Source organism: Chiloscyllium plagiosum, chromosome 12, assembly GCF_004010195.1.
Source record: "Chiloscyllium plagiosum isolate BGI_BamShark_2017 chromosome 12, ASM401019v2, whole genome shotgun sequence".
In the NCBI taxonomy this organism is placed as follows: Eukaryota; Metazoa; Chordata; class Chondrichthyes; order Orectolobiformes; family Hemiscylliidae; genus Chiloscyllium; species Chiloscyllium plagiosum.
In genome coordinates, this window is record NC_057721.1 from 42,155,912 (window position 1) to 42,173,622 (window position 17,711).

At 41.4% G+C, this 17,711-nt stretch overlaps 1 protein-coding gene across 6 annotated transcripts in view; it reads right to left on the reverse strand.

The window, feature by feature from the left end:
• The window catches only part of dcaf6 (ddb1 and cul4 associated factor 6), a 229,305-nt gene that overhangs the window by 93,225 nt on the left and 118,369 nt on the right, over nucleotides 1-17,711 (reverse strand). For 4 of the 6 annotated variants that reach the window (XM_043700880.1, XM_043700878.1, XM_043700882.1 and 1 more), the window contains exon 11: nucleotides 14,794-14,976. The exons of the other annotated variants lie outside the window; for them this stretch is intronic. In XM_043700880.1, coding sequence (XP_043556815.1) covers nucleotides 14,794-14,976 — 183 coding nt within the window. The remainder of the gene's footprint in view (nucleotides 1-14,793; nucleotides 14,977-17,711) is intronic. 6 annotated transcript variants of the gene reach the window in all.

Sequence of the window (17,711 nt, forward strand, 5' to 3'; positions counted from 1 at the left end):
GGTGGAGGAGATGACCTGGGGTGTGCAGTGAGAGAGGGACTCACTGAAATCTTTGTAGAGAGAGGCAGAGAGCTTCTTCAAGGAAGGCATCCTTGTAAGAGGATTCGCAGTAGGTTGAAATCTTCGAGGAGAAAGTGAGGTCTGCAGATGCTGGAGATCAAAGTTGAAACTTTATTGCTGGAACAGCACAGCAGGTCCCATGGCTACCCCTTTGGTCTGGAGGAAGTGGGAGGATTCGAAGGAGAAATTGTTAAAGATGAGGACCAGTTCAGCCAATCGAATGAGAGTGTCGGTGGAAGGGTACTGTTGGGGACGTCGGGAGAGGAAAAAATGGAGGGCTTGGAGGCCCTGGTCATGGCGGATGGAGGTGTAGAGGGATTGCGTATCCATGGTTAAGATGAGGCGGGGGCCGGCGAAACGGAAGTCTTGGAGGAGGTGGAGGGCGTGGGTGGTGTCTCGAACGTATGTGGGGAGTTCCTGGACTAGGGGGGGATAGGGCAGTGTCGAGGTAGGTAGAAATGAGTTCAGTGGGGCAGGAGCATACTGACACAATGGGTCAGCCAGAATGGTCAGGCTTGTGGATCTGGGGAAGGAGGTAGTACCGGGCAGTGATGGGTTCCCGGACTATGAGGTTGGAAGCTGTGGGTGGGAGATCTCCTGAGGTGATGAGGTTCTGTATTGTCTGGGAGATGATGGTTTGGTGTTGGGGGATGGGGTCATGGTCGAGGGAGCAGTAGGAAGAGGTGTCCTCGAGTTGGCATTTGGCTTCAGCGGTGTAGAGGTCAGTGCGCCAGACTACCACTGCGCCCCCTTTATCTGCTGGCTTGATGGTGAGGTCGGGATTGGAGGGCTGCGCGTTGTGAGGGTGAGAGGTTGGAGTGGGGGATGGAGGTAGACAGTGAAGGAACTACAATTTCTTTCCAAGTCAGGCTGTTGAGTGGCCTGGAAGGGAACTTGCAGGTGGTGTCCCCAGGTAGCTGGTGCCTTTGTCATAGAACATAGAACAGTACAGCATGGTACAGGCCCTTCGGCCCTCGATATTGTGCCAACCTTTTATCCTCAGACCAAATTACATACCCTTCATTGTACTATCACCCATGTGGCTATCCAAGAGTCACTTAAATATCCCTAATGTCCCCTACTATACTGCTGGCAGTGCTTTGCACGTACCCACCACTCTCTGTATAAAGAAGTAACTTCTGACATTTCCCCAAAACCTTCCTCCAATTACCTTAAAATTATGCCTCCTCATAATAGACATTTCAGCCATGGGAAAAAGTCTATGGCTATCCACTCTACCTATGCTCGTCATCATCTTGTACACCTCCATCAAGTCACCTCTCATCCTTCTTTGCTCCAATGAGAAAAGGCCTAGCTCCCTTCATCTTTCTTTATAAGGCATGTCCTCCATTCCAGACAGCATCTGGGTAAGTCTGCTCTGCATCCTTTCTAAAGGTTCCACATCTTTCCAATAATGAGGCAATCAGAACTGAACAGAACTGAACCAAGTGTGGTCTAACCAGGTCTAATACTCTACCGACTGAGCTATCCTGGCTCTGGATGGATTCCTGAAGAAGGGCCTGTGCCCGAAACGTCGAATCTCCTGTTCCCTGGATGCTGCCTGACCTGCTGTGCTGTTCCAGCAATAAAGTTTCAACTTTGATCTCCAGCATCTGCAGACCTCACTTTCTCCTCTGGATGGAAGTGGTCATGCATTTGGAAGGTGCCTTCTAAGGATGTTTGGTGAATTTCTGCAATGATATACACTGCTGCTCTAAGTGTAGTGATTGAACGCTTATGGAAGTCGTATCGATTAAGCTGGGTGCTGTATCTTAGACGATGTCAAGCTTCTTGAGAATTATTGAACTTGTATTTGTCCAAGCAAGTGAGGAGTATTCCATATCACTCCTGGCTGATGGCTTGTAGTTTGTGGACAGGCTTTGGGGAGTCAAGAGCTGAGTTGCATGCTGCAGGATTCCTAACTCCTGACCTGTTCTTATAGCCACTGTGTTCACAGGAAAGAGTCCAGTCAGTTTCTGGTCAACTGTAATCCCTTGATATTGATAGCTGAGGATTCAGTGATGGTACAGCCGCTGAATGTCACAGGGCTGTACTTAGATTCTCTCTGATTGGGGACGGTCATTGTTTGGCATTTGTGTGGTGCAAATGTTAAATGCCACAGTTCAATCCAAGCCTGGATATTGCCAACAGGTCTTGCTGCATTTGGACATGGACTGCTTCATTATCTGATGAATCACGAATAGTATTGAACATTGTGCAATCAGTGAACATCTCTATTTGTGACTTTATGCTGGAGGAAGGCCATTGTTGTAGCAGCTGAAGACGGTTTGGCCTAGTGGTTAGCACTGCTGCCTCACAGCACCAGAGACCTGGGTTCAATTCCCGCCTTAGGTGACTGTGTGAAGTTTGCACATTCTCCCCGTGTCTGTGTGGGTTTCCTCCGGGTGTTCCGGTTTCCTCTCACAGTCCAAAAACATGCAGTTTAGGTGAATTGGCCATGCTAAATTGCCCGTAGTGTTAGGTGAAGGGGTAAATGTAAGGGAACGTGTCTGGGTGGGTTGTGCTTCAGCGGGTCAGTGTGGACTTGTTGGGCCGAAGGGCCTGTTTCTGCACTGTAAGTAATCTAATCTAATCTAGGACACTACCAAGAAAATCCTGTAGAGATGTCCTGGAGCGAAGACGACTGACCACCCACAACCACAGCCATCTTCCTATGTGCCAGGTATGACTCCAACCAATGAAGAATCATCCCATGGACTCCCATTGGCTACTGTTTTCCTAGGGCTCCTTGATGCCACGCTCAGTTAAATGTGGCCTTGATATCAAGGGCTGTGACTCTCACTTCACCTTTGGAACTCAATTCTTTTGTTCACGTATCAGTCATAAGACCATAAGATGAGTGAATCCATGAGGAAAGGCATCATCACCCTCATCTACAAGCAGAAGGGGGAGAGGGAAGAAATTAGAAATTGGAGACCGATCAATATATATGAATAAAGTATATTTTTGAAATTAAAAAAAAAATAAGATATAGGAGCAGAAATTAAACCATCCAGCCCATTGCATCTGCTCCACAATTCAATCATGACAGATAGGTTTTTCAGTCCTATTTTCCTGCTTTCTCCCTGTAACCTTTGATCCTCTTGGCAATCAAGAACTTATCTATCTCTGTTTTAAATACACTCAATGATCTGGCCTCCACAGATTCACCATTCTCTCGCTAATGAAGTTTTTCCTTATCTCCATTCTAAAGGGTCATCCCTTTACTCTAATGCTGTGCCCTGACAAAGGAAACATGTTCCCAATGCCCACTCTGTATTCTGTAAGTTTCAATCAGACCCCATCCCATCCTGCTAAACTCCGTTGAGTATAGTCCCACGTTCCTCATCAGCAGTGCTCTGAAAGCTAGTGCCTTTAAATAAAACCTGTTGGACTATACCCTGGTGTTGTGTGATTTTTAACTTTGTTCCTCATATTAAGCCTTTCATTCCTGGGATCATTCTCATGAACCTCCTCTGGACCAGCTCCAGAGCCAATACATCCTTCCTGAGGTTTGGGCCCAAAACTGCCCATAATACTCTAAATGTGTCTGACCAGAGCCTTATAAAGCTTCAGAAGTATGTTCCTGCTTTTATATTCCAGTCCTCGCAAGATGAATGACAATATTATATTTGCCTTCCTAACTACTGACTCAACCTGCAAGTTTACCTGAAGAGAAACCTAGACTAGGACTCCCTTGTCCATTTGCACTTCAGATTTATGAATTTTCTCCCCATTTAGAAAACTGTCCATTCCTCTATTCTTCCTACCAAACTGTATGGCATTGTATTTCATCTGCCACTTCCTTGCCCACTCTCCTAACCTAAAGTCTTTCTGCAGCCTCCCCTTCTCCTCAATATTACCTGCCCCTCCACCTATCTTTGTACCACCTGCAAACCTAGCCAGGATGCCCTCAGTTCCTTCATCCAGATCATTAATGTATAAAGTGAAAAATTGTGGTCCCAGCACTGACCCTTGTGGAACACCACTAGTCACCAGCTTCCTTCTGCCAGACAGCTGATCTTCTGTTCATGCTAGTACATTGCCTCGTAACCTTCTGTGCAGCACCTTATCAAAGCCTTCTGGAAGTCCAGATAGATAATGTCCATTGGCTCTCCATGGTCTAACCTACTCATTATCTCCTCAAAGAATTCTAACAGAATTATCAGGCATGACCTAACCTTGATGAAACCATGCTGACTTTGCCCTATTTTACCATGTATTTCCAAGTATTCAGAGATCTCTTCCTTCACCAGTGACTCCAAAATCTTACAAACGACTGAGGTCAGGCTAATCAACCGACAATTTCTTGTCTTTTACCTGACTTCCTCCATAAATGGGGAGGGTTACATTAGAAATTTTCCAGTTCACTGGAACCCTCTCTGACTCCAGTGATTCCTGGAGGATTACTACATAAGCTTCCACTATCTCTTCTGCTATCTCCTTCAGAACTGTGGAATGTAGCCCATCTAGTCCAGATGATTTATCCACTTTCAGAGTTTTCAGTTTTCCTAGCAACCTTGGTGATGGCCACCATACTCATCTCTGCCTCTCGACTCACTTGAAGTGTTGGGATATTACGTGTCTTCCACCATGAAGACTGATGCAAAGTACTTGTTTAGTTCCTCAGCCATTTCTTTGTTCCCCATTACTACATTTTCAGTATCACTTTCCAGTGGTCTAATGTCCACTCTTGCCTCTCTTTTGCCCTTTATATAGATAAAGAAACTCTTGCATTTTTTTAAAAATCTACTCCCTCCATATTTCTTTCTTCATTGTTCTCTGCTGGCTTTTGTAGGTTTCCCAATCCTCTGGCATCCCACTCCCCTTTGCCACATTATTTGTTTTCTCTTTTGCTTTTATGCTGTGCTTGACTTACGTGGTCAGCCTTGGTTGCCTCATCCTCCCTTTCGTATGTTTCCTTTTCCTTGGGATGAATTTTTACTATATCTCCCAGATTACTCCCAGAAACTATTCTGTTTCACTGTCTTTACTGCAAGGCTCCTCTCCTAGTCAATTCTGTTTAGCTCCTCCCTCATGCCTCTGCGGTTGCCTTTATTCAACTATAATACCATTACAGCTGATTCCACCTTCTCCCTCTCAAATTGCAGGGTAAATTCTATTATATTATGGCCACTGCTTCCGAAGGGTGCCTTCACCTTAAGCTCCCTTATCAAGTCTGTCTCATTGCACAACACTAAGCCTTGCTTAAAGGTATGGCCAGTTCTGCAGTACAAGTTGTCGACCCTTGCACTCCACATTGCGTCCTCCAAATGTGGTTCAATATGGAGGAGTACAAGGTCATCAGCTGAGTGAAGATAGTACATTGGAATTAGGAGGTTTCCTTGTCCAGAGTCAATGTTGAGGGCAACATCGGGGCAACTCCCTCCCAACTGTAAAGCACTGTGCTGCAACCTTTCCTTGGCCTGTCCTGCCAGTGGCCCAAGACATATCTAGGTATGATATCTGAGACACTGACTGTAAAGTATGATTCTGTGATTCTGACTATGTCAGCATGTTGCTCGACTGTGAAATAGCTCTACTAATGTAGGCACCAGCCCTAACTGGTAGTAGGGAAGATTTTGCCGGGTCAACAGGGCTTTTTCTTTTGCTGTTCTTGTTTCCAGTGGTCGATGCCAGATGTCAAGTGACTTGCTAGACCATTTCAGAGGGCAGGTGAGAACTAACTGCACATGCTGGTGTCTGGAGTCACATATAGACCAGAGCAAATAAGGATGCTATATTTCCTTCCCTGATAGATATGTGAACTTTCTGACAATTGGCAGTGGTTTCATGGTCATTAAACTCTTAATTCCAATTATGAATTGAACTAAACTCCCACCACCTACCATGTTGGGATTTGAACCAGAGTCCCCACAACATTACATGAGTTTCTCAATAATAATTTTTCAGTAATATCACTACGCTATCATTCCCCCTCTTCAGCGATCCTTACAATATGTGAAGGCTTCAGTCTGAACAGCTCCATTTATGCCAAACGAGAGGCTGCAGTTAAAACAATGCCTCAGAGAAGGTTTCACTACTTGAAAATCAGTAACCTGTTCAGCATTTCACTCACCATCAGCTGCACTACTTTGTTATTAGGTTTAAGAGCAGCATAGGGACATCTTATGCCACTCCATGATTTACTTCTTTGGAGGGTCAAGTGCAAGGGGCAATTGACTATGTTCCTGCTGATGCTGAAACACTACCCAGAGTATCCAGTGCTTTCTCCTTAGCCGGATGCCTTTCGAGATGTTGGAATCTTAATTGGTTTGCTCTGTGAAAGAGCAATTGAGTGGGTCCATTAATTAAGAAATCAGATTTTCAATATGAAAATGGTACCTCCAGTGCATCTGTCTAAGGCTTCCTCTCAGATTTCTCTATTACACACATTTCAAACATTACACACCACTTGCAAACAACATATTGTTTTCATTTTAGAGCAGTAATAAGAAGAGTAAGTGATAGTGAAGATCATTCACAGCAAGAACACAGTAGAATGCTAAGACCCAGTATAGAGATGAACAGATCAGCAGTTCAGCCTCACAGGCAGCACACACATGGTGGAATTGGTCTAAAATTAAGCTTGAAGGAATTTATCATTCATTGAACATAACCTTGAGCAGTACCACAGCACAGTGATTAAGTGGTGGTATAGGGAATCACATGAATGAAGAAAACAGCAGGATAAATTACAAATGGAAAGGTAATTGTAAACTAGGATTACATTGAAAGTGTAGTCCGGTAATCTTATCACCACACGAAGAGTGTCAAATTAAACAGAAGGACACAAAGTTAAGTTTGTTGCCACTTATGAATATAGGCATAACAAGAGGAATGGACTTAGACTCTTTGGCATTCAGTCCAATTCAGAGATAACAACAGCGTTTATAGGTGAGAGCCAATACCTGACAAAGTTAAGACAATGGCCCAGGTAACTTCTGTAATCACTCGTGTAAAAGTCCAGTACTTTAGACCACAATTTTTGACAAAATGGGGATGACTTATACAAGTAACCATGATATGGAGGTGCGGGTGTTGGACTGGGGTGGACAAAGTTAAATATCACAACACCAGGTTATAGTCCAACAGGTTTATTTGGAAGTACAAGCTTTCGGAGCACTGCTCCTTCATCAGGTAGCTAATGGAGTAGGATCATAGAACACACAATTTATAGCAAAAGAACATAGTGTAATACACTGATGCAAAATACTTAACAAACCTAGATTGCAGAGGCTGATCGCCAAGTTCGGTACCCATGAGGATAGCCTCAACTAGGACCTTGGGTTCCTGTCACACTACAGGTGAGCCCACTACACTATACACTCTCACACACACACACTCTTACATACTCACATGGACCCTCTCTCATACACACATGGGCTTATATTCCATCACATTCATGCATATGCTTTAGAGTTGGGATTTGAACTACTGGCATGCAGGGTTTTGTTTGCATCTCTGACTGGGTTTATTTATCAGCTTGTAAGCATTTCTGATAGCCATGGGGATTTATTTTTAAAAACAACAGAGAGAGATAGTTCTTGAGGGCTAATGTGAATTTGTTTTCATTGTTTGATGGTAAAAGCTGTCCCAAAGTAAACTGTTCTGCATAATGCATTCAGTTTAGAAGGTTAGAGATAGATTTCTTTTTCTTTTGAATAGAGCAAATGCTAGTAACATGAAAAAGAAAGCTTTCAGGTTTTAGTTTGACAGTTTTTCAGAAGACTTGGCTAAAGCTGGATAAAAACCAGTTGGTCAACAAAACGTGATGGGTTAGAACTGTTTAAACATAGCTTACTTCAAACTAAACAGCCTAGTTTTTAATCAAAACTTCTTGTCTGGAACCTTCAATCTGGAAGGAGTTATTTGAAGCCAAGAAAGAATAACCTCAGTTGCATGAAGATTCAAGGATGAAGTTCAGTTTTAATAAGTGAAATATTTGTGAAAATAAACCCTATATGAGAGACTCTGGTGAGAGTACTGTAAAGGTGTTCTGTTGGGATTAATGGAACTGAACCATGAATTTTTAAATCTTTAAATTTGTGCTATATGCAAATACCTTTGTTTATTCTGTTTCTTCCATATAATAGAAGAAACAGAATAAACAGTTTTATTGTTAAACTGGAATGGCAGTATTTTGTGCTTGTGTATTAATTAAAGATTACCTTGTTAAAAACAACAAAAAAAAGAACTATTAAGTCAGATTTCAGTCAGGGATCAGACTTGGTTAGGGATGTTAGCAGCAAGGATTGTAACAGTACACAATCGAAATTAATTGGCAGATAAAGCCATAATATCAAGAAAATAAAATGAGGGCAGGACTGGTGGAAACAGCTCCCAACTTAGAACACTATTAGTAGCACCTATTGTTTTGCTAGTGTTCTCATCACTCAGGTCAAGTATTTTTACAAGATGGAATACAGAATGTTCTACCAGAGAATATTACGACTAAAAGTCTAGATAATCTACTAGTATTGATGATATAATTTCCCTGATATTATAATCATAATAACAGAGTATCTTATTTATACTATTTGGGGTCAACATTTTCACTATTACTCGAATATGTATAGTAGTTCAAATAATTCAAATTTATCAGCAATTTTTCAAAAACTGGTGCAATGATGATATGATGGATTGCTTATTTAAATTGCATGAAAAACATTTGCCAATTACCTAACATCTCTACTTCAGTTTCAAACTGTGGTTCCCAAAACCCTTACTACAGTATTCCTTAGTCTTATTCCTTAGCTAACCTTGGTCAAAATATGAATTAACTAACTACCTCTTATATCCTGATTGAGCAACGGTACCAATAGCCAATTTTATTTCGCAGGTACCTGGTTTATAGGCTAGGAATCTGTGCACACAGTTTAAGTCCTCAGCCAAAGGTTTTCTGAATAAAGTATCATAATAAAGTGGAATACAGTGATTCAAAACCTTTATGTCCCCTTTTCCATGTTCCCTGAAAGCCACCAACTTATAAAAGTCGTCCATGAGGCCCAAGTGCTCACCAGTGCCTTTACTTAGGCTGACTATTCTTCAACTTAGCTTATAGCTGTGAGGTTAGACAATGAAGGTTACGTACACACATTTGTGTCAGGCATTACAAACTGATAATATCCCATTCAACCAAATACTTCACGCTTCCATGGATAGCAATCAGAAGCCAATCCCTGACTGACTTTCCCTTTCCAGCAAAGGGGCACTATTGGATGAAATCTCCCCAGCTGAGTGTTGCTCCAGCCCAAGATCATGAAGTTCACCTGCAGCATCCATATTATGATACTATGAGGTAAAATAACTCAGGTAACAGCCAAAGGTTTTCCAAAGTATAATTTTCTGATTTGAGTTCTCAAGCTCTTTATTAATCAGCTGGTGAATGAGGGGAACAGACAGGAGATTCTGTGCTCGTGATTGGGACTCCTGGATGGTATGTTGCCTCCCAAATGCCAGGGTCATGGATGTCTCAGATTGACTCTACAGAATTCTTAAGGGGGAGGAAGAGCAGCCAGAAGTCATGGTACACATTGGTACCAATGACCTAGATAGGAAAAGGGATGACCTGAAAAGAGAACACAGGGAGTTAGGCTAGAAGCTAAAAGACAGGACGAGCAGAGTAGTAATTTCAGGATTGCTACTGGTGCCACGGGCTGGTGAGGCTAAGAACAGAGAGCGAGTGCAGATGAACATGTTGCTGCAGGATAGGTTTAGGAGAGAGAGCATCAGATATGTGGATCATTGGGATACCTTCTGGGGGAAGTGGGACCTGTACAAGAAGGAGGGGTTGCACCTGAACGGGAGAAGCACCAATATCCTGGGCGGGACGTGTACTAGAGCTCTTTGTGGGGGTTTGAACTAGTTTGGCAGAGGGATGGGAACTGGTGTTATGGATCAGAGAATGGAATAGCTCATGAACAGCCAGATACGGCGTACAGAGAGTCTATGAGGAGGGATAGACAGTTGATAGAGCAAAGTTGTAGCCAGTGTGTTGAAGTGTGTCTATTTTAACGCAAGAAGTATCAGGAATGTGGAGAGATGGCATTGTTAATCAGGGAGAATACCACAGCAGCAGAAAGGGAGGTCAACAAGGAGAGTTTTATCTACAGAATCCGTATAAGTGGAAGTCAGAAACACAAAAGGAGCAGTAACTTTTAGCTTCTAGCCTAACTCCCTGTGTTCTCTTTTCAATTCATCCCTTTTCCTATCTAGGTCATTGGTACCAATGTGTACCACGACTTCTGGCTGCTCTTCTTCCCTCTACAGGCCCCACAATATCAACAGAGACATGGAGGAGCAGAATGGGAGGCAGATTCTGGAAAGGTGCAGAAGTAAGAGGGTTGTTGTCATTGGCGACTCAACTTCCCTAATATTGACTGGAAACTCCTTAGATCAAATATTTTGAACGGAGCAGATTTTGTCAGATGCATCCAGAAAGGAATCCTGATTCAATATGTAGATAGGCTAACTAGAGGGGAGGCCATATTGGATTGGTGCTAGGCAACAAACCAGGGCGGGTATCAGATCTCTCAGTGGGAGAACATTTCAGTCATAGTGATTGCAGCCCCCTGACCTTCACGGACAGGGATAGGAGCAGATGGTATGGAAAAGTATTTAATTGAGGGAAGGTGAATTACAATGCTATTAGGCAGGAACTGGGGTGCCTAAATTATGAACAGGTATTCTCAAGAAAATGCATGACAGAAATGTGGAGGCTGTTTAGGGAGCACTTGCTAATACTGCTGGAAAGGTATGTCCCACTGAGCAAGGAAGGGATGGTAGGGTGAAGGAATCTTGGGTGACAAGGGATGTGGAACATCTAATCAAGAGGAAGAAGTAAGTTTACTTAAGGTTGAGGAGGCAATGATCAGACAGGGCTAAAGAGAGTTACAAGGTAGTCAGGAAAGAAATGAAGAATGGACTTAGAACAGCCAGAAGGGGGCACAACAAAGCTTTAGTGGGGAGGCTGAATGAAAACCATAAGGCATGTGAGGAACAAGAGGATGGCCAGAGTAAGGATAGGACCAATCAGGGATAGTAGAGGGAACTTGTGCCTGGAGTCAGAAGAGGTAGGGAAAATCCTTAATGAATGCTTTAGTATTCACGACTGAGAGGGACCGTGACATATATTTCAACAGGTTGATGTTAATAAGGAGGATGAGCTGAAAATTTTGAAACACAAAAGGATAGATAAGTCCCCTGGGCCAGACGGGATATACCCAAGGTTACTACAGGAAGCGAGGGAAGAGATTGCTGCACCTTTGGCGAAGAATTTTGCAATGATCCTCATTGTCCACTGGACTAGTGCAGATGATTGGAGGGTGGCAAACGTTATTCCCTCATTTAACAACGGGAATAGGGATAACCCAGGGAATTATAGGTCAGTTAGCTTTAGTCTGTGATGGGCAAATTATTGGAGAGGATTCTGAGAGACAGGATTTATGATTACATGGAAAACCATAGTTTGATGGGAGATAGACAGCATAATTTTGTGATGGGCAGGTCATGCCTCACAAGCGTTAGTGAATTCTTTCAAGGATGTGATAAAACAGTGGTCGAACAGTGGATGTGATGTACATGGATTTTAGCAAGACGCTTGATAAGGTTCCCCATGGTAGGCTCATTCAGAAAGTAAGGAAGCATGAGATACAGGGAAACCTGTCTGGCTGGACACAGAATTAGCTGGCCCATTGAAGACAGATGGTGGTAGTAGATGGAAAGTATTTAGCCTGGAGCTCGGTGACCAGTGGCATTCTGCAGAGAATCCATTCTGGGATCTCTGCTCTTTATGATTGTTATAATTGACTTGGAGGAGGAAGTGGAAGGGTTTGTTAGTAAGTTTGCTGTTGGTTGGTGGAGTGGTGGATAGTGTGGAAGACTGATGTAGGTTGCAACAGGACATTGACAGGACACAGAACTGGGCTGAGAAGTGGCAGATGGAATTCAACCTAGAAAAGTGTGAAGTGATTACTTTTGGAAGGTTGAAGATGAATGCAGAATACAGAGTTAAAGGCAGGATTCTTGGCAGTGTGGAGTAACAAAGGGATCCATAGACCCCTCAAAGTTGCCACCCAAGTTGACAAGGTTGTTAAGAAGGGGTATGGGGTGAGGGATTGAGTTTAAGAGCCGCGAGGTTATACTGCAGCTCTATAAAACCCTGGTTAGACCACACTTTGAATATTGTATTCAGTTCTAGATGCCTCACTGGGGGAAGGATGTGGAAGCTTTAGAGAGGATACAGAGGAGATTTTCCAGGATGCTGTCTGGATTGGAGGGCACGTCTTATGAAGAAAGGGTGAGGGAGCTAAGGCTTTTTTCATTGGAGCGAAGAAGGGTGACAGGCAACTTGTTAGAGGTGTATATGATGATGGGAGGTATAGATAGAGTGAATAGTCAGAGACTTTTTCCCAACGCAGAGATGGCTATCACGAAGGGGCAAATTTTTAAGGTAATTGGAGGAAGGTGTGGGAAGATGTCAGAGGTCGATTCTTCACACAGAGTGGTGGGTGTGTGGAATGCATGCCAGCAGTGGTAGTATCGTGAGATATATTAGGGACATTTAAGCGACTCTTGGATGGGCACATGGATGATAGTAAAATGAAGGGCATGTAGGTTAGTTCGATCTTAGAGTAGGATAAAAGGTCAGACCAACTTTGAGGGCCAAAGGGCCTGTTCTGTGCTGTACTGTTCTATGTGCTACGTTTTATCATCCTTAACATCCATCTGATCAGATGAGAGGAGCTTCTGAGCAAATATAAAACGTCCCTCAATACTGCACTACACACCAGTATAGATCTCTTTCTAAGGTGTAGAAGGGTAATGTCATCATGTCCAGTATCATTGCAGAATCAAAAGAGAAATTTTCCTTTGTCTACATCACTACTTTGGCTAGCTAGCTGACAAAAAAAAGACTTCAAATAAAGCTTTAGTAATTAAATTAATCAGAGTAAAGGGGAAGTTCAATGTCCTTCTCAAATTGGAACATCTCTATAGAACAGATAGGTATGTACGCATTCCAGGTCAGTCTGGTTTCAAAGATAGAAGTTTCATCTAAATCAGAAGAATGTTTACTCAATGACACATTTCAGAGCACAATCTTCAATTATATTACGGTGCGAACTGGGCCATGTACATTGCAACAGCTACTGTACTTCAACAATAATTCACTGCCTGTAGATTATTTGAGAAGGTACAAGACATCATTAAAATGTCAGCTTTGTTTCTATCCACTTCAGAGAACAAGAGAACACTGTACCTATAAAGACTATAGGTCAGCTGCATACTAACCTGCTAACCAAAACAAGCTTATTGACCCAAAATGGTCAGACATGTGCTCAAAATCAGCTAAAGGATTGTTTGAATGATAGTGAGCGCAATGGAGCCAGAACATTAGATCACCAACTTTGATGCACTTTAGAAGATATGGCAGAGCCATATTTACATGGGTTTGCTTTACTATTACTTTCATTCTAGATTTACATCAATATAGAATTAATTTAGTTTTTATCTGTGCAGAAGAGTTAAAATACAGCAGGGCAGTTATCCACTCTTCATGCTGATATTTTAACCTAAGGCCTAAGCAAGGGTGCAGTTCCCTGCCAGAAAACTCTTAATGGGAAGAACAACCAGGGGCTTCAGGAGGCCCAGGAAGGCACATATTTTACTCCTGTTTGAGTTTCCTTTGAGTCTGAAGTGCCTCCAGAATTCCTGTGGGTGGTCCTGTGAGCTCGTCATGTAGATGGCCTTGTGGCTCCAAATGCCATCCTGAATTGGAAACCCCTTCATGTATCTAGTGCCAGGGACTGATCCCCCATGAAGATGACAGTGCCCTGCTTTGGCCTATTTTAATAGCTGGACAGCTACTTCCTGATAACACTGGCCATTTACTTTAGGGAGTTGGCATATGCTCGCAATAAGCTATTGAGACCCAGCCATTAAAATCATTTAAACCTCCCTCATACCACTCCTGGAATGTTCACCTTTCACCTTGTAGTACTCCTATCTGGAAATTAAACAGAACACTACATGTAAATTTGACATTATAATGTCAAAGAATCTTTCGTCAACAGATGCTAATGCATCCAAATTCTCTACATTGGGATAAATTTTATGCTGAAAATGTTTCACTATATTATTTAAAGATTCAATTGTTTTATCAATTTCCTAGTGCTATACATAGGAAAGCAGACTAAGCACAAGAGGTCACATAGTTTAGATAAAGAAAGTGGAATTTCTGCGCATTAAAATCTTACAAATTGTTAATTATTTATATTGACTCCAGTATTTATAGTCCCAAAAGTAAATCTACCCATTTACCAAAAAACCCTTATTCTTGTAATGTCATCACTCCAAAATGCTGTTTTAGTTTCAACCCATTTCCAATAGCTTAACAATTTAAAATAAAATCATAGAAAAAATATTTTTTACTTGTTACTAGGTGGTACGAATAATTTCATTGTACAATGTTTAAGAAATATGGAAATTTGAATTTACTTGCAACATAATAACACTGGTAAATTTTAGGTATGTAAAAATGCAACATGCTTGTTATCTAGGAGTTAATGATAACTTCCAGATTTGTCCATTTTTGGTTAATATATTATTAAAAGGTTCAGCACATTGGCAATTCTATAGAACCACCTTAATTAACTTGTATGTATGGAGCAAAATTAATAAATGGAAAAACCATATCTAGTTTCTAGGATAGAGTTTAAAGCAAACAGCAACCTGAAATATTAGGATTCATTGAGGAGCCTTCATTGGTGAAATGGTCAGAGGCAGGCTGTGATGAAGAAGACTTCTTTGCCAGATCTTGCTGTTTCTGTTGTTCTGCCTTCAAAAGTCTCAGTTGCTGTAGACGTTTACTGACTAAACTTACCCCAGATGGTCGACTGGACTGAGCTCTTAATTCTGACACAGACAGAAATAGTTAATGACAAAAGCAAAAAGGAAAGTCAGATGCAAGAAAGTGTCAAAAATAAGGAAAATAGAAGTTCATTGATATTTAAACATTTATAATCAAAAGACAAAAGATCAGAAAGATCACCACTGTCCCCTCTAAAGTGAGCAAAAGTGAGTAAAAGTGATGGTCTATGATTTAGGAAAACAGTAACATGCATGCTGTCAAATAACAATTTAACCAGATTTCCAGCCAATATGCACATAGTAGGGGATGGACCTGCAGAAAGAGAAACAATTTTCTAGTAACTAGCAGATTTCACATAATGTTGCCTTCCTTATTTGCATTTCTTGTTTGGGTATTATTTCTGACTGCCAATCTCAGCGCAATTTCATATATAAATGTTGACAAAATTATGGCCAGAAATTAGACACAGGACTTGACAGAAGAAAGATTTAAGCCAGAGAATGAACTACTTAGATACCTGGTGGTGTCTAATATGTATGTAAGGAACCACAGACATCTCTCCCCATTAGAGAGACAATCGGTTATGTATTGCCTCGGAGTATCCATTTTAAAGTATAGGGTAAGGTGGGGAGGCAGGCTTCCATGAACTCTCTCAACTGGTACGAGGATTAGACATGTGCTGTTGGCTACATTTTGCATCAAACTCTAGTCATCTAGCCAACTGAGTTTAATGAGCCCAGTGATGTCTAGTATGAAATTAATGAATTGTTCTCAAACAGGAATTCAATCAAGTATCAGTGGTCACACTTCCTGATATTAACGATTAACTTTTTTTTTGGATAAAAGGACTCTACATGCATTCTGATGCCAATTAGTTCTATATTACAGTCACTTCTTTCAACCAATACGCTGCCCCATATTTTGATTAGCTTGACTGAGATTTAGTATTAGATGAGCAGAAATTTCCCAACTCTGTTCCTAACCAATGGCTGAGGCTGAACCAGAACTAGATGGCTTATAACAACAGTGCACCATCTGACAATGCAATCCCATACCCATTTGATCACCAAGGCCACCTAATTCCATCTTTGTACCAGTGCAAAAATCTTCCCTACTTCAGATCATCTACAACTTTATTACCACAAGTCTCAACTATTACAATGATTTCCCAGTCAGGATTCTCCTCGCAAGCTTGAACACATCCAAAATTATACTACCTGTATTCCATATCATTCAATTCGATCCACACTTCTCAGTGGGGCTGTTGTAGCCCAGTGGTAGTATCCCTACCTCTGAGCAGGAAGCATGAATTCAAGTTGCACCTGCTCCACAGGCGTGTCATAGCATGTTTGAACAAGTTGATTAAAAAGGAATCCACACTTCTCATCTGTATTTGATGTGTTACAATGGCTCCTAGACACGTAACACGTCAATTTTAAAATTCATCTTTGTTTTTAAATCCTTCCAGAAGCTAACCTTCTTGAATTCTATAACTTCCTCTGGCTCAAAAATCTCCAAGTTTTTGTTATTCACCAATTCTGATCTCTAATGCAATCAAAATTTTTATTTATTTCACTACTGAAAGCTACTTAGGCCCTAAATTCAAAAAATACTCCAGTTATACAATATTGCCTGAAATCTAGCACTTTGACCTATTTTTGGTCACTTATTCAAATATCTCCTTATGTCGTTCAGTAGTAATCCGAGGCAGGTTAGGTATGCTGTCATTTTTGTTGTTAATGTCCCATCTGAAAAGGACATTTCAGACGGCATGGAAAGGAAAAAGCACTGCCATATCCCAGGGAAATCTGCTTAGATTGATTGTTCGGGTTCTTGTTGGGGAGGGGGAATATTGTCAAAGGAATAAGCTCCTAAAGCCTCTCTTCCATTCAAGTAAATCATAGCCAAAATATATCTCAATTCCATTTAAATACTTTTGTTCAATACTATTTACTCATATCTCTTGATCCTAGTTTTTAAACTTAAATTTGGCCAAGCAGGCACAACTTTTACTGGAAGAATTCAACATTTAAATGAATGCTGCTTTTTAGTTTCACTACTGTCCCGATTCTAATTTTAAGATTTTTCTTTCCTGTTGCTCTATAGAAATTAGGATAAATATGATTAACTACTAATTTTAAAAAATAATTTCAGTACTCTAAACAGATCATTTATCAATTTTACTGTCTAAAGGGAACACAGACCACATTCAAACAAACCGTCCTCTGTGACATAACAAAAAAATAAAGTATTTTTTAGTGCATCAAATGAAGGGGAATGAAAGGGATAGGTTTAGAACAATTTAGGGAGCAACAGGATAATACAACAGTAGCAAAAGAGAGAGGAAAGAAATATTTAATATCACTTGCAGCTTCTGGCAACTGGAGAGATCAGTGTTGAGCCTGCCACAGGTCAAGAAACTCATCTAAGCTCTAGCTACCAGCTCTTAACAAGCAGACTGGCATTGTGAAAGGTTCAAGTTATCTCAGCAGTGAAGACATTTGTTGCCACTTAACACACGAAGCTCCACACTCAGTCACAAAAATGCAAAATCACACCCATTAGTACAAAAAAGGAGCAACATTAAGAAGGTGACTTATTGCATGGAAGGGAGAGTATGATTGGGACAGAGAAAAAGATTTGATGTACAAATATACAAATCACCACAAATTGTGGCTCAGGCTGATAAGGAAATGGCGAACAAAAAAAAAACTTAGCTTTATTAGGGATAGACTGCAAAATAAGGAAATTAAGCTAACCTCTGTTAAATTTAGGTTAG